At 42.1% G+C, this 26,357-nt stretch overlaps 1 protein-coding gene across 1 annotated transcript in view; it reads left to right on the forward strand.

Annotated features, from left to right (window-relative positions):
* Positions 1 to 26,357, forward strand: part of gldc (glycine dehydrogenase (decarboxylating)) — a 205,793-nt gene that overhangs the window by 129,521 nt on the left and 49,915 nt on the right. Inside the window, exons 8-16 of the mRNA XM_063049181.1 lie at positions 4,351 to 4,447; positions 8,114 to 8,219; positions 8,300 to 8,439; positions 13,387 to 13,467; positions 14,404 to 14,501; positions 15,864 to 15,948; positions 16,042 to 16,083; positions 17,190 to 17,332; positions 23,282 to 23,357. Coding sequence (XP_062905251.1) covers positions 4,351 to 4,447; positions 8,114 to 8,219; positions 8,300 to 8,439; positions 13,387 to 13,467; positions 14,404 to 14,501; positions 15,864 to 15,948; positions 16,042 to 16,083; positions 17,190 to 17,332; positions 23,282 to 23,357 — 868 coding nt within the window. The remainder of the gene's footprint in view (positions 1 to 4,350; positions 4,448 to 8,113; positions 8,220 to 8,299; positions 8,440 to 13,386; positions 13,468 to 14,403; positions 14,502 to 15,863; positions 15,949 to 16,041; positions 16,084 to 17,189; positions 17,333 to 23,281; positions 23,358 to 26,357) is intronic.

A 26,357-nucleotide genomic window follows, 5' to 3' on the forward strand; every position in this document is an offset into this window, starting at 1 on the left:
TCCTAAAGAATCCACTCCAATAGTTTGCTCATGCTGATGTAAGACTCAAGGTCCATAATTCCCAGGATTGTCCCTGCCACCTTTCTTGAACAACATTGGCCATCCTCCAGTCCTCAGGTAACTACTGTGGCAATGGGGGGGGGGGGGGGCGCACAGAGATCATCATCAACACACCTTCAGTCTCTTCCCTCAGTTTCTGTAGTAACCTGAGGTATATCTAGTCTGGCCCTGGGGACTTGTCTATTCTAATGTTTTTCAGAAGCTCCAACACTCCCCCTTTCATAACCAGAACATGCTTTGGCATATTAATTTGTTCTACCCTGACCTCACATTTGCCAAGTCTCTCTCCTTGATAAGCACTGAGGCAAATAACTTCCATTGTTTCTGTTGCACATTTAGGACCTCCCATAACCTGCTCCATCTCTAGGCACATTTCCCTCTTTATCACTGAGTGGTCTTACCCTCACTCTAGTCATCCTCCTGTTCTTCATGGTACTTGGAGAATACCTTGGGGTTTTCATTAACCCTGCCCAACAAGATGTTCCCATGTTTCCTTCTGTTTCACCTCAATCCCTTCTTTAGCTCCTTCCTGGTTACTTTATAATTGTCAAGAGCCCTGCCTGAGTTCTGCTTCCTAAATTTTACATTGCTTCCTTCTTCCTCTTAATTAAATACTCTCTGCCTCTCTTGGTTTCCTTTCCCTGTCTCAGTGGGACAAACCTATTCAGAGCCCCATGCAAGTACTCCCCTAAAACAACTGCCGTTATTTCTGTTGCACATTTCTCCAAGAACATCTGTTCCCAGTTTACGTTCCAAAGCTCCTCCTAATAGTTTTGTAATTAGCCCTCCCACTATTAAATACAATTAGATATTGTAATGAAAAATGCAGAGATGGCAGAGGAACTGAATGCGTATTTTGCATCAGTCTTCACAGTGGAAGATGTCTGCAGTATACCGGACATTCAAGAGTGTCAGGGAAGTGAGGTTTGTGCAGTGAAAATTACGACTGAGAAGGAACTCAGGAAGCTTAATGGTTTGAGATTGGATAAATCTCCTGGACCTGATGGAATGCACCCTTGGGTTCTGAAGGAAGTAGCTGGAGAGATTGCAGAGGCGTTAACAATGATCTTTCAAGAATCAATAGATTCTGGCATAGTACCGGATGACTGGAACATTGCAAGTGTTACTCCGCTATTTAAGAAGGGTGGAAGGCAGTAGAAAGGAAACTATAGACCTGTTAGCCTGACACCAGTGGTTGGGAAGTTGTTGGAATCGATTGTTAGGGATGAGATTATGGAATACCTGGAGGCACATGACAAGATAGACCAAAGCCAGCATGATTTCCTGAAAGGAAGATCCTGCCTGACAAACCTACTGCAATTCTTTGAGGAAATTACAAGCAAGGTAGACAAAGGAGTGGTGTGCTTGGATTTTCAGAAGGTCGTTGACAAGATGCCGCACATGAGGCTGCTCAGCAAGTTAAGAGCCCATGGAATTCCAGGGAAGTTACTAGCATGGGTGGAGCATTGGCTGGTCAGCAGAAAACAGAGAGTGGGAACAAAGGGATCGTATTCTGACTGGCTGCCGGTTACCAGTGGAGTTCCACAGGGGTCGATGTTGGGACTGTTCCTTTTTACGATGTACATCAATGATTTGAACTATGATATTAAGGGATTTGTGGCTAAATTTGCCGATGATACAAAGATAGGTGGAGGAGCAGGTAGTGTAAAGGAAACAGAGAGCCTGCAGAGAGACTTGGATAGTTTAGGGGAATGGGCAAAGAAGTGGCAAATGAAATACGATGTTGGAAAGTGTATGGTCATGCACTTTGGTGGAAGAAATAAACCGGCAATTATTTAGATGGGGAGAGAATTCAAAATGCAAAGATGCAAAGAGACTTGGGAGTCTTTGTTCACGATACCCTAAAGGTTAACCTGCAGGTTGAGTCGGTTGTGAAGAAGGTGAATGCAATGTTGGCATTCATTTCTGGAGGTACAGAACGTAAGAGCAGCAATGTGATGTTGAGGCTCTATAAGGTACTCGTGAGACCACACTTGAAGTATTGTGTGCAGTTTTGGCCTCCTTATTTTAGAAAGGATATACTGACATCGGAGAGGGTTCAGAGAAGATTCACGAGAATGATTCCAGGAATGAGAAGGTTACCATATGAGGAACATCTGGAAGCTCTTGGGCTGTATTCCCTGGAGTTCAGGAGAATGAGGGGGGATCTCATAGAAACATTCCAAATGTTAAAAGGCCTGGACAGATTAGATATGGCAAAGTTATTTCCCATGGTAAGGGATTCTAGGACAAGAGGGCACGACATCAGGATTGAAGGATGTCCATTTAGAACTGAGATGCGGAAAAATTACTTTAGGCAGAGGGTGGTAAACCTGTAGAATTTGTTGCCATGAGCGGCTGTGGAGGCCAAGTCATTGGGTGTATTAAAGACAGAGATAGATAGGTTCTTGATTAGCCAGGGCATCAAAGGGTATGGGGTGAAAGCAGGGGAGTGGGGATGACTGGATGAAGTGGATCAGCCCATGATTGAATAATGGAGCAGACTGGTTGGGCTGAATGGCCCTCTTCTCCTAAATCTTATGGTCTAAATACTCGTTACCTGCTCTTGCCCACCGAGAGGTCTGTCACCTGACCAGGTTTGTTGTACAGTTCTCTATCCAGTATGATCTCTTTAGTCAGCCTGTCCACATATTGTATTAGGAATCCTTCCCTGACACACCTAATAGATTCTGCCCCATTTAATATTTTTGCAGTAAGGAGGTGCCAGTTAGTTTTAGAGAAGTTGAAGTCACCATGGCGACCTTTGCTAAATCTGCTTGCTATCCTGCTCCTTGGTGTCCCAGTGACTATTAGGAGGCCTAAGGAATGATTGTTTCTTTCCTGATTCTGACTTCCACCCACACAGTCTCAGTGAACAATTCTTTCACAACATCATCGTTTTCTGCAGCTATGATACTACCACTGGTCAGCAATGTCACTCCCCCTCCTCTTTTAGCTTCCTCCCTGTCCCTTTTGAAGTATCTCAACCCTGGAACACCCAGCAACCACTCCTGCCTTTGTGACAGCCAGGTCTCGGTAATGGCCACAATGTCATAGTTCCATGGACTGACAGGTGCTCTAAGTTCATCACCGTTATTCTTAATACTTTTCGTATTAAAGTAGACACATTTCAAGCAACTTATCTAACTGATTGCAGTTAGGTCCTGTCTACTACCTATTTTTTCTCAATGTCCACATACTGCATCTACCTTTATACCAACTGCCCTAGCCAATGACCTATCACTCTGGGACTATTCATCACAAAACTAGTTTATACCCACTCCAACAGCTCTAGTTGCAAGGACGTTGGTCAAGTCATACCTTCCCTAGAAGAGATCCCAATGATCCACAAATTTAAAACCCTGCCTCTGCACCAACTCTTCATCCACACATTTGTCTGCTGTATCTAACCATACTTGCCTGCACTGTCCAGAGATTACTGCTCTTGAGATCCTGCTTCCTTCCGAACTCCCTATCTTCACTCTTCAGAGCTTTCAAAGTTCAAAGTAAATTTTGTTATCAAATTACATATAGGTCACCATATACAATCCTGAAATGCATTTTCTTGTGGGCATACTTAACAGATCTATATAATAATAACAGTAACAGGATCAATGAAAGATCAAGCATATTGTAGAAGACAACAGTGCAAATGTAAATGTAAATAAATGGCAATAAATAATGAGAACGTGAGATGAAGAGTCCTTGAAAATGAGATCATTGACTGTAGGTACATTTCAGTGATGGGCAAATGAATTTTAGTGTTCAAGAACATAATGTTTGAGGGGTAGTAACTGTTCTTGAACCCGGTGGTGCGAGTCCTGATGGTCTTGTACCTTCTACCTGATCGAACATAGAACATAGAAAATCTACAGTACATTGCAGGCCCTTCGGCCCATAATGTTGTGCCAACCATGTAACCTTCTCTAGAAACTGCCTACTGCATAGCCCTCTATTTTTCTAAGCTTCATGTACCTATCTCAGAGTCTCTTAAAAGACCCTATTGTATCGGCCTCAGTGCATTCCATGCACCCACCACTCTCTGTGTGAAACTTGCTCCTGACATCCCCTCTGTTCCTACTTCCAAGCCCCTCATGTTAGCCATTTCAGCCCTGGGAACAAACCCTCTGGCCATCCACACAATCAGTGCCTCTCATCTCATCATCTTATAGGATTGTCAGGGTTAAAACATTTTCTCTTATCCTTTTGCAGTTTGAAAGGAACAGTGTTGATTTCAATATCAATAAAGTATTTTTGCAGTTGTTGTATTTAACTGTTTTTATTGTACAGGGATGCTGCAGGAAAGGAGGTATACCGGCTGGCACTACAGACAAGGGAGCAGCACATCAGGAGAGATAAAGCCACCAGCAACATTTGCACAGCTCAGGTAAAACTGACTGATGGCATTCAAATAAGATTTGCAAAGGCTTGTGTTCAAACATACAGGTACAATGCAAGCCTTTTTTTCTAAGTATCCTATGAGGTTATTATAATTGAATTAAAAGGAAGTAACATTGGTTGTATTGTTAAAGAAATCATTTTGTTTATCAGTCTTTGCATTCCACCATGCATTCAGTTACTGAAGTCTGTCTGGTGTCATAGACAGACCCATGATGTTTGGCCATATTTGTAGTGCAGAGTTGTAGCTGTCTTTATGTAGCTTGTAAATTAATTAGGTTGATTTGTTGCAATGAAGTTGATATTCAGTAGAATTGTGCCCTTGGGTCGAGAGGAAAACACTATTCACTGGAACAGTTTGCATATGCTTGTCCTCAAAGCAAACAGTTCCAAACATATTTTCATAAACACAAAAGATTCTTCAAATGCTGAAAATCTAGAGTGACACACACAATGCTGAAGGAACTCAGTCAGCCAAACAGAATCCATGGAGAGGAATGAACAATCGACATGTTGGGCTGAGATCCTTCAACAGGACTCAAAAGGAAGGGGGAGGAAGCCAAAGTAAGAAGATAGAGGGCGGGTGGGTTGCTGGGGAGAGGCGGGGGGGGAATGAAGAAAGAAGCTGGAATGTGATAGTGGACGGGAGAGGGGGGGATGAAGAAAGAAGCTGGAATGTGATAGTGGAAGATAGAGGGCGAGTGGGTTGCTGGGGAGAGGGGGAATAAAGAAAGCTGGAATGTGATAAGTGGAAGATAGAGGGTGGGTGGGTTGCTGGGGAGGGTGGGGGAATGAAGAAAGGAGCTGGAATGTGGTAATTGGAAGATAGAGGGCGGGTGGGTTGCTAGTGGAGGGGGGGAATGAAGAAAGCTGGAATGTGATAATTGGAAGATGGAGGGCGGGTGGGTTGCTGGGGAGAGGGGGGGAATGAAGAAAGGAGCTGGAATGTGATGTGGAAGATAGAGGGCGGGTGGGTTGCTGGGGAGAGGGGGGGGGAATGAAGAAAGGAGCTGGAATGTGATAAGTGGACGTGGCTATTGGCTGAAGAAGGAGGAATCTGATCAGAGAGCAGGTTGGACCATGGAGGAAAGAAGGAAGAGAACCAGAGGGAAGTGATGAGTACGTGAGGAGAAGAGGGGAGTCAGAAAGGGGAATATAAAAAGAGAGAGGTGGGGTAGAAATTACAGGAAGTTAGATAAATCAATATTTACCCAACACAGACTGGGAGACCATTTCGCTGAACACCTACGCTCTGTCCGCCAGAGAAAGCAGAATCTCCCAGTGGCCACACATTTTAATTCCACGTCCCATTCCCATTCTGATATGTCTATCCAAGGCCTCCTCTACTGTCAAGATGAAGCCACACTCAGGTTAGAGGAACAACATCTTATATTCCGTCTGAGTAGCCTCCAACCTGATGGCATGAACATTGATTTCTGTAACTTCCGTTAATGCCCCTCCTCCCCTTCTTACCCCATCCCTAATTTATTTATTATTCCCCCCCCACTTTTTTTTTCTCTGTCCCTCTCACAGTCACTCCTTGCCTGCTCTCCATCTTCCTCTCGGCTCCATTCCCACTTTCTTTCTCCCCGGACCTCCTGTCCCATGATCCTCTCATATCCCTTTTGCCAATCACCTGTCCAGCTCTTAGATCCACCCCTCCCCTCCTGTCTTCTCCTATCATTTCGGATCTCCCCCTCCCCCCCACTTTCAAATCTCTTACTATCTCTTCTTTCAGTTAGTCCTGACGAAGGGTCTCGGCCAGAAACGTTGACTGGCTTCCTATAGATGTTGCCTGGCCTGCTGCGTTCCACCAGCATTTTGTGTGTGTTGCTTGAACTTCCAGCATCTGCTGATTTTCTCCTGTCAATATTTATGTAGTCAGGTTGGAGTCCATTCAGATGGAATATGAGGTGTTGTTCCTCCAACTTAAATATGACCTCATTGTAGCTGTAAAGGAGACCATGGACCAACATTTGGGAATGGGAAGACAAATTGGAATGGGTGGCCTCTGGAAAATCTTGCCCTTTATAGCGGATGGAAGTGTTCAAAACGGTCCCTCGATCTACAGGGAGGGAAAGATGGGCTTGGTAGGATCTCTTTGTAGATGGCAAAGGTTATGAAGAATGATGTGCTGGAATGAGGAGGCTCATGGGTACAAAGTACAAAGGGGAACCCTATCATTGTTACAGTGCTGGGAAGGTGGGATGACGTCAGATGTGTGGGAAATGGAGGAGATGTGAGTGAGGGCAACATTGATGGCATTGGAAGGGAAACACTGTTCTTTGAAGGAGGAATGTACCTCCGATGTTTTGGAATGGGTGGAAGTTGGTGAAATTGACGTGAGTGTAAAAGGCAACAGCGGTGCAGTTGTTGAAGTAGTGTAGGTATTTCAGATTCTTTCACAGGTATTGATCCTCCTGGCTGCATTCACAATGCTCGGTGTAACAGTCCAATCTGTGATTCAGTATAAGCACTGTTCTGTCCCAGGATTTAAAAGGGTTACTTTAAAACCAAACAGATATTACAGTGAACGAGTTGACATTAAAAGGTTTGTCTTGGATCTGGTGATGTAGCCATTTTCTGTGCATTGACTAGACTGAGAGTGGTGCTAATGAACAATTAATTGCAACATTGCAAATTACAATCCAAAATCACTGTCATCAGAAGAAGAATGGAAGCTGGCAGGTGAGGGTGGAAGGAGGAACAAGAACAGACAAAGGCTTTATCATGAGCTAATACAAACTAATACAATCAGAATCAGTAATTTTTCCCCCTTCCACTTCCAAAATAGACAAGTAGGCAGAGTGAATCATCAGTACAAAGCTTTACTTAGTTTGAGTCTGATTATATTTTTGCAAAGGGGATTGTGGTAGTGGGAATGAAGACGAATATCTCTAGTAAAGGGATCTGACAGTAAGTTTGCCTTGGAGACTGGCAAAAACAAGAGATTCCTGTAAACAGTGCTTCCTTCTTTCTCCCTATTACATGTAATAGGGTGGTGAGCTTGTTTTTCCCTTAATTTGCACTTTGTATAATTGAAAGATTTTTTTTATTCTTGTATTCTTCCTGCTGCCAGCAGATTTTCTTTCAACACACAGACATACAGGAGCAGACCAAATTACAAACATCCAAAGCCTGTGGGCCTGTAGTTTATGCTGGCATCTTTATCTTTCACGAAAAAAAACATTGGTGCTTCCTTTGGCAACCCTTTAATTAGAGTAATTACATACTGTAGGCATTTGTTTTTCACCCTGTTTAATTATCAAAATTTGGTTTTCATATAAAGGCATGCAGAAGGGAATACAGATAACTAAATTGATTTTTAAATATTACTTAATCCTTTCCGATCTATATTGGTATACTTGGAGATCTTTTGCACTTTATTTTCACTTGTCTTCAGTAACATGTTACTGTATTCAAATATCTTTGCAAAGGACTGTTCCAATTTTATCTGTGTGAATTTGTGGCATATCCACGCAAGCCAGAAAATTCATGAACGTGAATGAGGTGTAACATTTGTGAAATAAAGTGCTCGAGGTCCAAAGGTTTTGTGCATCACCTTATGGAATGTAAATTTATATTTCCCTAATTGGTATACTTTGTTGAGATTTTGACATCTATTGCTTTTTTTTTGTTTAACATCTAATTCTAGGCACTTTTGGCGAACATGGCAGCAATGTTTGCCATTTATCATGGCCCTAATGGACTGAAACACATTGCAAAAAGAGTACATAATGCTACCTTAATTTTAGCTGAAGGTAAGATTTATTAATGAAAGTAAAATTTGTTTTAAAACTTGTTGATAAATTCATTTCTGATCTAATCTCTCTGTATTTAGGTTTGAAACGTGCTGGGCACAAAATACAGCACGAGGTGTTTTTTGACACACTGAAGATCCACTGTGGAGTGGCTGCTCAGGAGATACTTAACAGAGCCACCCAACGACAGATAAATCTCCGAGGATACGGTGACAGTGTGGTGAGTAACTTACAGCCGTGATATTACATTCTGGTGAAGGATCATAAAAGCATTCTTCCTGGAATGCTTGACATGTTAACATCTCAACCAGTGATGAATTCTCAAAATTCAAATGACCTCCTTCCTCTCTGTCCCTTTTTACCCTTGTCAAGTTATACCCAATTTCTTCTGCACACATCTAACCCAGCACACAATCACACTATTTCTTTTACCTCCTCCACCCACTCCATCAGCCCATCACCTGCACACTCGTCCCACTATTCCCATCTGTCCTCTCCACCTCCCATGATTGGTTTCATGGTCCACTATCCCTTTCAATCAGATTCCATCTCTGTAGCTGTCTTTGCCTTCACCTATCATTCCCAACCTCAGTCACCATTACTGCTCGTCTCCTCCATCTGCCACTCACCTGAATCTACCTGTCACAAGAGAAAATCTGCAGATGCTGGAAATCAAAACAACACACACAAAATGCTGGAGGAACTCAGCAGGCCAGGCTGCATCTTTGGAAAAGAGTATAGTCAACGTTTTGGGCCAAGACCCTTCATCAGGACCGTAGAGAAAAAGATGAGTAGATTTCAATCTTCCCTTCAGGAGTTCAGTGCAACCTCCTCTCACTGCTCCCTCTGTGTGATCTCTATGGCCCTCCGACTCTTCGACCACCTGCTTATCCAGACCTGCTACTGCAGCCACATATGCTTCACCCCTCCCCCTCCCAGTTTCAGCTACCACCTTGTGTTTCTCTCTCCCTCCCCCCACCTATTAAATCTACTTCTCATCTTTTTTTCTCCAGTCCTGATGAAGAGTCTCAGCCCGAGATGTCGAGTGTACTCTTTTCCATAATTGCTGCCTGGCCTGCTGAATTCCTCCAGCATTTTGTGTGTCTACCTATCACTTGCCAAGTCTTGCCCCATTCCTTCTCCTCCCCACTTTATACTGATGAAAGGTCTCAACTGAAAACGCGACTGTGCATTTCCATCCACAGATGCTGCCTGACCTGCTGAATTTCCACAGCAGTTTGTGTTTTGCTCCATATTTCAGGACCCGCAGTCTCTTGTCTCTCCGCCTGATACATTACCGTGTCCTTTCTAAACAATTGCACATTTTGTTTTACATTGTCTCAGCCTGGAAGAAAATGGACAGTTGACACTTAGGGTCAAGACTCTTCAGTCCCAGTCATTAGCCTCCTACATTGTCCAACGTTTTTCTATCATACGATTGCCTATCTAAGGGTTTCTTAAAATGCTCCTGATGTATTTGCCCCTTCCACTACCTCTGGCTGCACATTCCGTACACCCAGCACTTCCTGTGTTGAGAAAATGTTTACCTCTGACGTTACCCCCATAGCTTCCTCCAGTCACTTTAAAATTAGGCCCACTTGTATTAGCCATTCTGCCCTGAGGAAAAAGTCATTCGCTGTCCACTCAGTCTATGCCTGTTACTGTTTTTGCACCTACTGGTACTGGTATAATGGTGGTCTTCCACTATCAAGCTCATATACTGGTGGAAGACTACTATCAAACCAGTACCTGAGTAAAACAGTTAATGTTCCTTAATGAAAACCGCTCAGTGGCTCTGATATCTACCATCGTTAATTGCTTTGGAATTGCTGATTTGGAACATACTAACTCCAGACTCCCAGAGAATCTCAATCCACTGCCAAAACTGATCTACAGCGAACACCATCTCCTTGGTCCTACATTCATCTCTGGAGCATCTGGGCAGTAAAGGCACTCATGTTAACTATTGTTTATTAATTTCAAGCAAACTTACCATCAAATTCCAAGACCTAGTAGTCAACACCTCCCTCTGTAGCTGGATCCTCGACTCTCTGACCACCAAACCGCAATCAGTAAAGATGGGCGGCAATTATTCTCAACACTGGGGCCCACAGGTGTTGAATCATCAGCCCCCACTTTATTTTCTGTACTCTCATCACTGTGTGGTCAGATTCTGCTCAAACTCCATCCGTAAGTTTGCAGATCATACCACCATAGTGGGCTGTATCTCAAATTGCGATCAGCCAGAGAACAGGGAGGAGATATAGAGAGCTTAGTAACATGGCGCCTTGTCAACAGTATCCCTCAATGTTTGCAAACAAAAGTGCTGGTCTTTGATTTCAGGAAAGGGCTGGGTGGGGGGGGTAATGCACATGCACCAACAACGCTGGGGTTGAGAGAATTGAGAGCTCCAAGTCTCTCGAAGTTAATATTCACCAGTAGCCTGTCGTGGTCCAGTCTTTTAGACGCCATGACCAAAAAAACTAACCATCACCTCTACTTCAAAGTTTAAAGTAAGTTTATTATCGAAGTACATATATGGCACCATATTCAACCCTGAGGTTCATTCTTTCTTGTGGGCATTCGCAGTAAATACAAGAACCACAATAGGATCAATAAAAGACCACCCCCAACAGGATGGACAAACAATCAATGTGCAAAGGACAACAATCTATGCTAATACAAAAAGAAAGAAATAATAACAAATAAGCAATAAGTGTTGAGAACATGAAATGAAGAGTCCTTGAAAGTGAGTTCATAGGTTGTGGGAGCATTTCAGTGATGGGGTGAGTGAAGTTGAATGAAGTTATCCCCTTTGGTTCCAGAACCTGATGGTTGAGGGGTAATAACTGTTCCTGAACCTGATGGTTGAGGGGTAATAACTGTTCCAGAACCTGATGGTTGAGGGGTAATAACTGTTCCTGAACCTGGTGGTGTGGCTCCTGAAACTTCTGTATCTTTTCTCCTGATGGCTTCTTCATGAGGCTAAATAACTTGGCATGTCCCTCTAAATCTTTACCAAATCTTATTGATGTATCATAGAAAGCATTTCCACTTTCCGCAGGGTTCACTCCCTCTAAGACTCTCTTGTCCATTCGTTCCTCTCCACTGATCTCCCTCCTGGCACTTACCCTGTAAACGGAAGAAACACTATACCTCCCCATTTACCTCCTCCCTCACCATCATTCAAGTCCCCAAAATGTCCTTCCGGGTGAGGCATTGATTCGCCTGTGAGTCTGTTGGGGTCATCTATTGTATCCAGTGCTCTGGTGCAGCCTCCTCTACATTAGTGAGACCCAACATGAATAGGGAGACTGGATTGTCAAGCACCCTTGCTCCGTTCATAATAAGCAGGATCTCGCAGTGCCAACCATTTAAAGTCCAATCCTCATGCCCGTTCTGACATGTCAGTCCATCGTGGCCTTCTCTGCTGTTGGAGGAGCAGCAACTTGTATTCAATTCCAACCTGATGGCATGAACTTCAATTTCTCTAACTTTAGGTAATTTTTCCCCTCTCCCCTTTCTCTCTTTTTCCATTCCCCCTCTGGCTCCTCTCTCACTTCTTCTTACCTGCCTACCACCTCCTTCTGGTGTCTCCCTTCCTTCCCTTTCTCCCATGGTCTACTTTCCTCTCCTATCAGATTCCTTCTTCTTCAGTCCTTTACCATTTTTTTTACCCATCACCTCCCAGCTTCTCACTTCAAGCCCTCCCCTACCCACCGACCTGCCCTTCACATGGTTTCATCTATCACCTTCTAGCTTGTACTCTTATCCCATTCCTCCCCCACCTTCTCATTCTGGCTTCTTCCCCCTTCCTTTCCAGTTCTGACGAAGGGTCTCAGCCCAAAACGTCGACTTTTTATTCCCTTCCATAGATGCTGCCTAACTTAGTGAATTCCTCCAGCATTTTGTGTGTGTTACTCTGTATTTCCAGTATCTGCAGAACCTCTTGAGTTTATAGAATGCATCCTATCTTGGTGTGTCATGCAACTGCTGAAGTACATCATGGACTCTGTCTACACTTCTAGCTGTCTCAGTAGAGCAGCCAGCATAATCAGTGCTGCTACCCATCCTAGATGTTCTCGCTTCTCCCCGCTTCCGTTGGGCAGAAGATACAGAAGCCTGAAAGCAGGTACCCCAGCGTGCTCAAGGACAGCTTTACCCTGCTGTTACAATACTATTGAATAGATCCCTAGTATAAGGCGTTCTGACCTCACAATCTACCTCGTTATGATTTTGCACTGCACTTTCTATGTCAGTTGCACTTCACTCTACATTCTGTTATTGTTTTACCTCAATGCACTGTTTAATGAATTAATCTTTATGAACGGTATGCAAGACAAGCTTGTACATCATTGAACCTCAGCACATATGACCCATTCCAATTCCAATTGGCAGAAGTTTGGAACAGTGAGAAGGAATTGACTGAGTCCCTAATATCTGTTTTAATAAATAAGGTGATTCCTCTTGTGGGAGAGTCCAGAGCTGGCTATCACTGTTTAAAATGATAGAGATTCATATTAATGGCAGAAAGTTGTTCTTCAGTCTTGTGGAAGCCGAGTATTGGAATATTCTTATGGTAAATGTAGAGTAAATAGATTCTTGATAAGCAGAGAGTAAGTAGGGACTCAGATGGAAGGTTACCATGCTAGATTTTAACTGAAGTTGGTGTTCGAATCAAATCAGCCATCACCTTATTAGATAGCGGGACAGAAGTAAGTGGGTTATTCCTTTTCAGGTTTGGAATACTCCAGTAAACCACACGAGCAATGTTACCTCTAATTTTTAGTAGTCAGTGTGCGCAAAAATCTTACGTTGTGCAAATTTTTTTCCTGTGACAAAGGTATGTGTGCACTGAATGCACACATGGCACAGTTTATGTAGGTTTACAAAATATCTGACATAAAACTGCACAGAATAACAACAAAATAACGTACATATTTAAGTCACTAGTTAGAAACATTTAGCTAAAAGATTATTTTCAATAAGTATAATTATTAATTACTACATTATTTTAGATAACTATCCTTTTTGTGCACACATTGATTTCCTTTGTGCGCTGGTTGAAAAACGTGTGCGCGTACACACGCACACAGCTTAGAGGGGAGCATAGCACACACGGTGCAGTTTAAATGATAAATATGAAACTTTTAATTTGACTTGACAGTTGGGAGTATCCCTGGATGAAACAGTGACCGAGAGAGACTTGGATGATCTTCTTTGGGTCTTTGGATGTGAATCTTCAGCTGTAAGTATTTTTTGATACACTATTTAGACTGCTTCAGTTATAATTGTATTGCAAATTGTATTTGCAGCACTTGATCGTGTTTTCTTCAGAGACATAACAATGCAAGTTTCAACTTGTTAATCCCTCCTTTTCATGGTGTAGGATGTAAGAGGAGAATTTTAATTACATGGCGAGGAAAAGAACTTGTATCTTATGTGCATTTTCATGTGTCCTTCCAAAATGGTTTGTGGACACTGCACTGCTTTTTTGAAATGTGGTCATTCCTTTGGGTAACCCAAGCTCGCTGGAACTGGTAAATGACCAATTAATCAGATTTGGTGCTGTTGGCAAGGTTACTAGCATTCATTGGAAGTGTGGAATATTTTAAATTGGCCTTAGCTACCGAGATGGGGTCCCATTGAAAAGATGATACCATTGTCATTACAACGTTCACCACACAGCACCATGGATTCTGTTTCTGTTTCCATAGAGGGGTTTGAGCCCATGACTTTCTGAAAAGCAAGTACTGCAGCTCTTTAGACTCAGTACTTAAGGCTTTAAAACTGGCATCCAGTACCAGCTTAAATCCTTTTCCATGACATCTGGACAGATAGGTTTGGTTTACATATGAATCATATGATACTGGAATACCAGTGTTCAGATTAAACATTTAATTATTGTCTGCTTGTGTGACATAACACATAGGGAAAGTGTTAAAAGGGATTGCTGTTAATATGTTTCTGTTGTGATAGTAACTTTGTGGCTCTGAATAGGGTGGCTTGTAGAATGAGCTGGATTATTTGATTCATGGTGTGGAACATTCATTATTGGTCATGGACTCTGCTTCTGATCAAACTGTGAACTGCAATCAAAGTGTATCGACTGCAGCCTGTTGTGTTTTTGATTAAATGGTTTGGTGCACTCTTCAAGAGTTTGATGTATAAACTTATTTTAAAGGAGTTGATCGCAGAGTCAATGGGTGATGAGAGAAAAGGTATCGCAGCCACACAGTTTAAAAGAACGAGCAAGTTCCTTATGCATCCAGTCTTCAGCAGGTCAGTAAGAAGATGAGATTGTACCCTAAGCCTTTCTGTATGTAATCAGTTGAAGGTATTGAAGTAACAATACTCTGTATATGTTCAAATGAAGGCATTGATGTAAAGCTACTGTGTATGTGTTCAGTTGAAAGTGCAGTAGAACATAGATTAGAAAAAGAATGATTTGTTTTTCTTTTAAATTCTTCCCTCACGTACTTCATTGCCCCTCAACATATCATTGATATGGCGAAGTCCCACATCTTGTCTGAAGTTTATGCTTGCCAAGTCTTCACCCTGGATGTGTGGTATGAGGTGGTAACACATGGGAGAGGTGGTCAGCAGTGTGTGATACATCTCACTCACTCATTGGACTGTCCTTCACATCAGTCTGTGGAGATTAAAGCATCCGCCTCTATGGAAATCCTTTTCCATCTGGTCCGTAAGCTTCATCTGGATGGATTGGGTTGAATTACTAATGAAACACTTCTTAGAGTCATACAGCACTGAAACTGGCCCTTTGGCCCACTATTGATACTGACCATGAAATGCCTATCCCATTTACCAGCCACTTAGTAAAAAGCCTTTGGTATTGTTTTGGTGTCCTGTGGCATTTGCAGACCCCACTCTGTTGAAACAGAGCTTGTACCTCCTATCTGATGGGCTTTAGGTACACCTGCTACTTGACCTATTTGGAATTCACACTAATTAATCAATTGATATTAGAAAAATAATATTTAAACTGCATCACTATTTATACTAAGTGGGAAATATGAATATTTAAAAAGCCTGAGTAAATCTGATGAATAGAGAAAAAGTTAATAATTTAACTCCTTTTTCTTTATTCCTTGATTTTTACCTCCCAAATCATAAAATTGATTTTCAAATGTATATATGAGATCCTATTGAACTTATAAAGTTTGTTTGAATAATGCCACCATGGCTTTGAAATAAAGAAACATTATGTGGTTCTGCTAATTAAACAATCATTTTGTTTGACTAACAACACACATAAAAGTTGCTGGTGAACGCAACAGGCCAGGCAGCACCTCTTCCTAGAGATGCTGCCTGGCCTGCTGCGTTCACCAGCAACTTTTATGTGTATTGCTTGAAGTTCCAGCATCTGCAGAATTCCTGTTGATTTTGTTTGACTATATTTATTCTCACCATTCTGGAAATTTATCCACAAGCTATATTGAGGATTTGGCCTTAAGATAAGTACACCCACGTCCCTTTATGCTTGCTTTTGGTGCTATGTTCTACTGAAACAGAATTTATTATCCAATCTTAAACATACGTTTCTATAAGTCTGTTCAGTCAATTTTATTATCTGTATGTGATTGGCTCTTTCAGGTGATTAATTTGTTGGTCTTTGCATTTTAGTTACCACTCAGAAACAAACATTGTCCGCTACATGAAAAAGTTGGAAAATAAAGATATTTCACTAGTTCACAGCATGATTCCTCTGGTGGGTGATAGTTTTATATTTTTTCACATTTCTGTATGTTTTATCCAGATTTTATATTTTGTACATCATTCATGTTTGATCTCTCTGAACTAGGGGTCTTGCACTATGAAGCTGAACAGTTCCTCAGAGCTCACTGTAAGTTTGCTTATTCTGCACTTCAACACCAGTATTTTATGTATTGCCTGAAGTGGAATACAATCTTAACTTTGTTGGGTGTGTTTATGGCAGAGATTGATAGGTTCTTGATTGGACCTGGCATCAAAGGTTACGGGGAGAAGGCCAGGAACTAGGGTTGAGGAGGAGGAAAAAAAGGATCAGCCATATTTGAATGGTGGAGCAGACTCAATGGGCCAGATGGCCTAATTCTGCTCCTGTGTGTTATGGTCTTGACTGCTGTTCAGGTCAACGCAGTGGTAGTTTTTACCTAAGCAGAAGGCAGAGCCACCCAATTCAACTCCTGTTTCATACTCATGTTACACTTACAAATTGGGACTTTCTGCCTTGTACTTGGGTCTGGAAACTTGGATGCCCAGATGCTTAATGACCAGTAAAGCTTACATGAAGAGCTGAGAAAAGACATCAACACAATACGCATTGATTTCTCCTGGAACAATTATTGGAATTCTGGAAATAAATGACCTTGAGCTTGTTTTAGATTTTAAGTTTGAGATTGAAGTAGGTGGTAGGTGGCCACATCTATCTTTTGCCTTAAAAGGGAGGGATACTTTGTTAAGATTTTCAGCAGCTGCTGCACGTCCATTGCAATCTGCCCTGTTTCGTGGCATATCTGAACGTGTCTCCTCATCCAGTGAAATCCTTCCAGTTTTTGGAGGCTCTGAGATGATATGAAGCACCAACAGTAAAATGTTGAGTGAACACTAGATTGTTTGCTTCACCTAAACCAGTAGTTAAAGATAACAGCACCTGAATAACTGCCAGTTTGATTTTACATTGAGTTGTCTCCTCAGTCTCACCATTGATCAGTCGGAGGTGTGATTTCACCATAATGTGACCAGGTCCCCGAATTTCAAACAACTGAATCCGAAGCTTCAAACATGCCACAAACTCCCTTGTAGTTAATATGCATGTATAGAAGTTCATACTGAACCAAGAATATTAGTTGATGCAGCTGTAAAATTAATTGGCTAAAGCTGCCATGAATCGATCCTGTGTGTTTAGTGAATGTGATTATTTATAGTGGATGTTTGCTTGTTCCTTCTCTTCGTCCCAATATTCTACAGCCTATCACGTGGCCAGAATTTGGAAATATCCATCCTTTTGTCCCTCTGGATCAAGCTCAAGGCTACCAGCAGTTATTCCATGAACTGGAGCGGGACTTGTGTGAAATAACAGGATACGACAAAATATCTTTCCAACCAAATAGGTAGGCCTTCAGCTCTATAACGTATCTTTTTGTTCTTGAATGTTTATCAATGTTGTTTTTACACCCACTAAAATAGTCACATAATTAATACGATTATTCCTTTAATCAATCCTGATGAGGGGTCTCATCCTGAAACGCTGACTTTGTATTCTTTTCCATTGATGCTGCCTGACCTGCAGAGTTCCTCCAGTATTTTGTGTGTGTTGTTCTAGATTTCTAGCATCTGCAGAACCTCTTGTGCTTAATCCCTTTCAACTGCTGTTCTTCCTTTTTAATCCTGGTACCATGCTTAATAGGAATTTCTCTGCTGGGCCATGTTGTAGAAACAATGCACTGGGTCCTGGTTGATTATCTTACCAGGCAGTGTAGCCAGTTTGTACACAAAGTCAAAGTTGAGTGTATTGTCATATGCACAAGTACATGTATGCAGAGACAGTGAAAAAATTAACCTGTAGCAGCATCACAGGCAGAGGCGCAACATTCACAAGAAAGAAAAACAGAAGTTAAACATCAGATAAACATTGCAAGAAAGAACTCAATTAGAACGATAAAAACAAATTCCACTGCAGTTCAAATTTGTCGCAGTATTGCTGTCCAGAGCTAGTGATTAAGGTTGGTTCAAGAACTAGATGGTTGAAGGGAGGTAGCTGTTCTAGAACTGGTGGTGTGGAACTTGAAGCTTCTGTACCTCCTGCCTGATGACAATGCAGGAAGATGGAATCTTTGATGACAGATGTTGTCTTTGTGAGTTAGTACCTCATGGAGATACTTCCAAATGGTGGTAGGGGGGATGGGCCAATGACGTATTGGCCTGAGTCCACTACCATCTACAGCTTCTTAGGTTCTGCGCGTTCAAGTTGCTGTACCAAGCCATGCTCAACCAGCTATATATTAATTGATCCTTGATTGGAAATGAATGTAGTGGTGCACACTACCTCACAAAGTGGCACTGAGCTGTGTCCAATCCTGAGCTCTGTTGCTCTCCGTGAGGGGTTGCTGCCTTCTCCCTGTGACAGCTTGGGTCTGTGCGCTCCAGCTTCCTGCCGCATCCCGAAAATGTGCAGATGGCTTGGTTATTAGGGCGTAGCGTGCAGGTGACTGGTCCAATCCAGTGAGGGTGAAGTTAATGGGGATGTGTAGAAAATAAAATAGGTTAGGGTATGGCTGGTGTAAACTACTCTCTACTGGCTTTATATTTTAGACTCTGAAGCTAAATACAATTCCGTTACCACATTCAAGTTTGCTCTTGACACCAGTTTCGTTGGCTGAATGAAAGATGGTGATGAATTGGCATATAGGAACAAGATTGAAAACCTGTCTGAATGGTGCCAACACATCATCCCCTCAGTCACCGTCAGCAAAACCAAAGAGCTGGTTATTGATTAGAGAAGGAGGAAATGAGAGGTTCTTGCGCCAGTCCCCATCAGGGGTCAGAGGTGGAGAGAGTCAGTAATATTAAATGCCTTGGTATTATCATTTCAGAGAATCTGTTTTGGGACCAGATAAGGGTCATGCGAAAGAGGACACAGCAGCGCCTCTACTTTCTGAGATGTTTGTGTAGATTTGGCGCGTCATCTACAACTTTGACATACTACTGTGGGCACTACTATATTGGGACACCAAAGTCCATGAATGGAAAAAGCCTACAAATAGTATTAAATACAACCCAGTTCATCATGGGGAAAAATCCTCGTCACCATTGAGTACTACAAGGAGCATTGCCTCAAGGAGGCAGCATCCTTTGTCACCCCCCCTCTACATCACCCCACTGCACCCCACCTGCCCCCCCCCTCCCCACCCCTCTCGCTCCTTCACCTTTATCAACCAGGCCCCTGAAAAGCTCTGTGAGTGAGTGTGCGTATATGTAACCTGTGCACATCTGAGAGACAGATAATGTTAATGTGTGTAGAAGCAAGATGGGTTGCACAAGGCTTTCCAGCCTAGCCAAATACAGAGGATTCCAGTTAAATGGGTCATATCGGGATCAGTACATTTTGGCTCAATTAAGTGGCTGTCCCAATTAGCCAAAGTTTCATGGAAATAGTTAAAAGTATAAAAAAGACAAACTACCATTTAATTGAGCAACAACTTGTGTATTCGAAAGAAATACAGACAAGTTAAAAGATGATCAGTAGTACTGCAGTACTGTAAGACCACATATTAGTTCCTAATAGTTATCAACAGAGGAATTCTATTTTCTAAGGAAGCTGTGATCCTTCAATGTGTGTAGCAGGATATTGTAGTGAGTGCAGTCTTCTTTGCAGCTTTATGTTGGGGGAGCAGCATCAGTGCTAGTGATGCAAAAGACTAAATAAGCTCATCAAAAAGGCCTGGCTATAACCCGGACTCTTTTGAGTTGGTGATGGAGAGGAGGTCACTAAACAAACTGTTATCCATAATGGACAATCAGGCAGATCCTCTCCATGACCTACTGAATAAGCAGCGGAGCACCCTTTCGAACAAGTTCATTCAGTTCCACTGTCACAAGGATCGTTACAGAAAATCTTTCCTACCAAATGCAATAAGCATATACAACAGTTCATCTCTCTGCAACAGGAGAATTCACGTCATGTACAATAGTCTTTGTTTTATTATTTTGCAAATTATTGCACATTGGTAAATTATTATCGTGTATTATTATTCTGTACTTTATTACTAGTCAAGTCTGAACACTGTTAAGTGTGTTTTTAAATGTTGCTGCTGTAATGAAAGAGTTTCTCATTTGGGATCAATATTTTTATTATTATTATTCATCCAATATATACTGCTATGTTCTTTTGACTGTAAATGAACAATATTAGTGCAGACACCTGGTGCAGATAATAGACTGCCTTCACTGCTTTTTAATTTGGTGCCCATTGAGCCAAATGAATAACATAACACAAGCACACACAACTGATGCTATTTAAAATCTGTTCACTGAAAGCACAATGTGGTGCATAAAGGCCACACAAGTGCATGCAACTGGCGCTGGTCAGAAACGGTTCAGCGAGTCTCCAGGCCCAATTAAGAGGCCTAGTGTCCCAAATAAATGAAGGGAATGCCATCTGTTTGCTCTTTAAGTGTTGTCACAAGTAAGCATTTACCGATGGCCCAAATAACTGTATCTGTAGTATAAGACTTGTAGATTGGCGTTTTGTGCAAAATTTCAATTTTAGTCGGGCTGCAGGAGAAACAGATATTTGTACTGACAGGTTTCAATGAGTTTTGTATTTGCTTCAATACTACTATCCATGCAAACTTGCCTCAATATTGCTGTACCTTGGCAATCATGCCTAAATGTGATTGTAGGCAGTTGTCTTCAGCAGATTGCTTTGTGGAGGAAATATTCTCTTCTGATCTCATTGAGCATGTAATAAAGTGATACTGATCTCTATATTAAACCACACTTTGGACTGTTATTTACGAAGGCCTGGTCCTCCGAGGAGCTGATTGACTTTGTTTAATTAGAAACGAACATGCTGATTTAGCACAATGCCACCACAGTGTATATTACTAAGATAGCATGAACTTGATAAGGACATTTTCTTACAGATAGGTGCCAAACAGTGTGAACTCTGGCCATGATTATCCTTCTGACTAGCAACTCAGAAAGAAAAGTTTCAGCTGCTGCCATTTTAGCTAACATCAAGTTGTTTTTTCTGAATATGGTTTCAAAAGTTATTGGAACTATATTTTAAAATTTAGTGAAATGTGATTTTGATGTAATGCCAAAATTATTGGATTATGAGTTGATAACGGCATCTCATTTTTACTGTACTGTGAGAGACACTCTGCACGGTAATCGAGTTGAAGCTATAACGAGTGTGGGTGTGGAAAGATGCACTACGGAGCTCCACAGGCCATGGTAATGCCAACCACACCTTTGCATTCGGCATAAGAGTATTCCAGGTCATTACTCTGCTCTCGGAAATTCGAGTCAACTTCTTCCCTTGGTCACAGTCCAGCAAACTGCTGGAGCTGTAGGTTGCTGACTGTGGAATATTCATCCGACGTGGATGAATGCCATGCCAACGTTTGCAGTTTGGGCTCATTGTACATTGCCAGACAGCAGTCAGGGTGGATGAAACAAATGCAGGAAAGGGGTGGAAGAAAAACTAGCATTTTGCAGTATAATCACTCTAAAATGGGAACCCCCTTTCAACGAGAATGCCTATTGCAAATGCTGGTCCCTTTGCAGTGGTGCGTCAGCACACTCACACCCTCTCCATTACCCTGCCCTGGGGTAAAACAGCTACTCAGCGTTTTTGATAATGACCATCTACGCATGCGAGGTGGCCAGAGGCAGCAGGAGCTCACTATATTGCTGAAATCCTCTGAACGTAGAGTATTGAACCTTTTGATTATCTAATCTGACGACCCATTTGAGTCCACATGTAAACAAATCAAGTATCTCCTTTGCAAAGTAGCATTTCTAATGTGTGCTGAACACATATTTGTATGCTTTATCTTTTCTGAGCTATGATAGATATTTTGGGTAACATAATGTACAGTGAACATATGCTTTATGTGTGTGGTTTGAATTTAATTTTTGGGTTTTGTCAAGATCTTGCTCCGGTGACAAACTGCTTTGGGAGAGATTGTGCTCATAACTTGTTGAAGATAGTGATAGTATGACAATTAAGATGTTGAGACAGCACAAAGCAAAACTATTGTTCGTATTTCACAGTCATGCTGCTGATAGATGTGCATAGTTAAAGGCTTACAGTAATTTAATCACACATTTTTGTGGTGTGACTCAGGCTACGTCCACACTACGCCGGATAATTTTGAAAACGAAGCCTTTTCTCTTCGTTTTCACCCTCGGTCCACACTGAACTGGCGTTTTTAGCCCCTGAAAACGGAGCTTTTCAGAAACTGTCTCCAGAGTGAATAAATCTGAAAATGCCTAATATCCGTTGCAGTGTGTACGGGGTAACCGGAGCTTTTTAAAACCGCTGTCATGATGTGCCGGAACAGATGGCGGCAGCCCGGCATTTCATTGTTTTCTTCTTATTATTCTTATCCTTATTATTATTACTACTTTATTGCTTAGAGCGTACAATCATCACAGCGATATTTGATTCTGCGCTTCGCAAAAGCTAACAATTTCAGAACAGAGGGCAATGAGACTGAAGCCAGAAGAGTTAGAAATGTACTCACCAAATACTTTGACCCATAGCTTACTGAATAAATAAGTATCATCACTTTGCCCTGTTTTCTGTCCTTGCTTGTATGAAGGTAAGGACAGAAAATCCCGCCGCCACCTCCAGTTTAAATTCCTGCAGAATATTTTGGAGGATCAAGAAACAAGAACCAATGTGGTTTACCTATTTATGCAAGTACTTCTCTGACAATAGATGTGTAACAGCCTAATGTAACATTGTATGGAAATACAAGATAACACTGATGCAGACATGTTTTATATATTTAACAAGGTGCTTTATTAATGCAACAGAGTTAGTCAGTTTTTCAATGTTCGTTGTCAGCCGTGTCATACTGTCCATGAACTCCCTGTTGGTTGAATGCATACGCTCCAGTATTTGTGTTTTTTTTTAAGTTTTAAGTCCTCCGGCGCGAGAGCCAAGAGCAATTCCTTTTAAGTTTTTCTACTCTGTAACTGGACAAACGCACACCAAGTATACCGTTTCCTCTTCACTTGTTTCTGTGTGTCCTGCACATGCCCAGTAGGAGGAGATTCGCCCAAATATTCGCCTAATGTGGACGGAGATATTTTGAAAAACGCTTAGTGAGGACGCCTGTAGTTTTTACTCGAAACCGACGTTTTCAAAATTATCCGGCGTAGTGTGGACGTAGCCTGAGTTTCATTATTGTTTCGTACTTGTCTCATATAGAGTTTTATTTACAGATTACTGGGTGTGGACGATATTTTTATTGTTTGTAAGAAAGCCCCAGTGCTTTGACCTTGCATCTTTCTTATACACTTCGACTTTGTTTTCCGTTGTACAGTGGTGCCCAGGGAGAATATGCAGGTCTGGCGGCAATCAAGGCTTACCTAAATTCAAAGGGAGAGCATCAAAGAACTGTGAGTAGCAAAGTGAATAACTGTGGAGTGTGCACTCACTATCGGCCGGAAGCAGAACCCCGGGATTTCTTCATACAAGTGTATTCTCCCTTGCCCTCAGTTGATGCTGTACTTGTCTTTTGACCTTCCTCATCCTAGTGGGCCACAAGGTGTTCAGAGCAACTTGAGAAGGGGCAGAGAGCTGAGGACTTGTTATTTTTTAATGTGATTTATACTATGATGGTTAGACAGATGAGGAGAATGGGCAAGAAAGTGGTGAATGAAATACAAGCTTGGAAAATGCATGGTCATGCACTTTAGTAGGAGAAAAAAAATCTGCAGACTATTTTCTAAATGGGGAGAAAATCCCAAAACCTGAGATGCGAAGGGACTTGGGAGTCCTAGTGCAGAACACCCTAAAGGTCAACTTGCAGGTAGAGTCAGTGGTGAGGAAGGCAAATGCCATGTTAGCATTCATTTCAAGAGGTCTCGATTACAAGAGCAGGGATGTGATGCTGAGGCTTTATAAGGCACTGGTGAGGCCTCACCTTTCGTATTGTGAACAGTTTTGGGCTCCTCATCTAAGATAAGGTGTGCTGGCATTGGAGAGGGTCCAGAGGAGGTTCACAAGGATGATTCCAGGAATGAAAGAGTTATCAAAAGAGGATCATTTGATGGCTCTGGGTCTGTACTCGCTGGAATTCAGAAGGATGAGGGGGATCTCACTGAAACCTTTCAAATGTTGAAAGGCCTAGACAGAGGTAGAGAATCTAGGACGAGAGTACAGCCTCAGGATAGAGGGGCGCCCACTTAAAACAGAGATGCGGAAAGATTTCTTTAGCCAGAGGGTAGTGAATTTGTGGAATTTGTTGCCACATGCAGCTGTGGAGGCCAGGTCATTGGATGTGCTTAGGCAGAGATTGATTGTTTCTGGATTGGACATGGCATCAAAGATTACAAGGGGAAGGCCAGGGAGTTGGGGGGTGAGGGAAAAAAAGGATCAACCATGATTGAATGGTGGAGCAGACTCGATGGGTCAACATGGCCTAATTCTGCTCCTGTGTCTTATGGTCTTATCATATTAGGGCAGATTTAAAAAAAAAAGTTTGGTCAATGACTCAGGTTTTAGAAGCAACTGGAGACAGGATGGATGGTATAGGGAGGGAGGGTAGCCAAAGACCAGACTGTCAGTGGCAGAACAATTAAAGTTGAACCAAAAATCAAGGATGGCAGATATCTGCAACATTCTGTAGGTCACGGGAGCTTTTAGATTATGGGAGTGAGACTGTCATGAAGTAATTTCAAAACATGTTTAAGAAGTACAACGTGGGTGCTTTGCTCATGTGGAGAAATTATAGGTCAATAGGCACAAAGCTGAGATGCAGCATAGAAACAGGCCCTTCAGCCCAACTAGTCCATGCTAGCTATGATGCTACCACGCTTGTCCCAAAGCCCTCTTACACCTCTCCTATCCTAGAGGTGAAGCAACACACGTCTTTTAAGGGAAAGCCAAAATCATACTCCAATCCTTCAAAGACAGTGGAAATATTGCTGCAGTCAAGTCAGCATCAGTCCTTTCCTGTTTGTTGCACTACAGGGCCAAATTGGGTAAATTACTGATCAGGATTAAAGGATCAAAATTTATTATCCATAACTAGGACCATTCTAGACTGTCTTCCCAGAGAACTGATTTTATGTGCACCATTCAGAGATGTGAATTGGTCACATGCCATTACATGGTAAATTACTGGAAACTGCATCATACCTTTGAAAGCTCTGGGACGTAAACTCTCGCTGATGACTAGCAACTTCCACCTGTGGGCTCCTGCAGCATTAGAGCAGCCCAGCACAGTGACATGATCTTTTGATGCTTTATAACCCATTGGTGATTCTGCGTCCTCTGTAGTCAGTGATCATCTCGGAGTACAAAGCCATAATAAGGTGGTTTTGTCTGCATTGTAGGCCTGCTCGGTACTCAAATTTTCATCAGAAATTAACAGTTACCTCATCAACAAACTCAGCAGCTGCTTCCTTGTCTGCTGACCGTTCGTGCCACACACTGCGTGAAATCTTATGCCAAGTTGCTGCTTAAAATGCTGAAGCCACCCTTCACTCTGAACACACTCATAATCCAGTCCTAATTCTTCATGAAATGATTTCGCTTGTTCCTTCACCATCTCTCCTGACAGTTCTACAACTTCGCTGACGTGGAGTTTAAACCACTTTATGAGAACTTTATCTCGTTGTGAACATCTTCCGTCATTTTCCTCATGCACATCTGGTTTTCTGATTCGCTGTCAGCAAAGAACTGGAGCAACTTCTCCTTTTGTTTCTTTCTATCATAAGCTGTGGAAGAACCAATGTGATACAGGTCACCTATGCTTTTCAGATACACCACTGTTGAGTTTTTTCCAGAACTTTGACCTTATCTTATATAGATAACGCATGGTGTTTGCACTTTACACCATGAGAAGCACTTCCTTCATTCAATGAAGACATGACTGGGGCGAGATAAGCTCAGGTTATAAAAATAAATGCAGAATAACAGAGAAGAATGACTTGCTTCGTTTAAAGACCATGCCAACAGCTGATTGGGCTCATCATACCACCAAAATAGTGGCAACGCGAGAAATTTGAAATTAGGCTGGTGAATATCATGTCTGAACCAGCAGTGGAACCGGATTACCGACTGCCAGACTCAAGGTGGTCAACTGGTACAATATGGAAACTGACCGTCAGCCCAACTGGTCCACTGGCCCGTGTTTGACCCACATCCTCCTATCCTGCAGGAGGAGGGCCACAGTTCTTTTAAAAGGAAATCAGAATCCTTCTCAAATCCCTCTTAAATACTGGAACAATTGCTGCAGCAAAGTTAACAAACATCTTTTCTTATTGCACTACAGGACCATGTTAGGGAAATTAGAGATAAGAATTAAAGGATCAAAATTTATTATCCATTCTAGGCTGTCTTCCCAGAGAACTGATTTTATGTGCATCATCCAGAGATATGAATTGGTTGCA

Source organism: Mobula hypostoma, chromosome 5, assembly GCF_963921235.1.
Source record: "Mobula hypostoma chromosome 5, sMobHyp1.1, whole genome shotgun sequence".
Taxonomy (NCBI): domain Eukaryota; kingdom Metazoa; phylum Chordata; class Chondrichthyes; order Myliobatiformes; family Myliobatidae; genus Mobula; species Mobula hypostoma.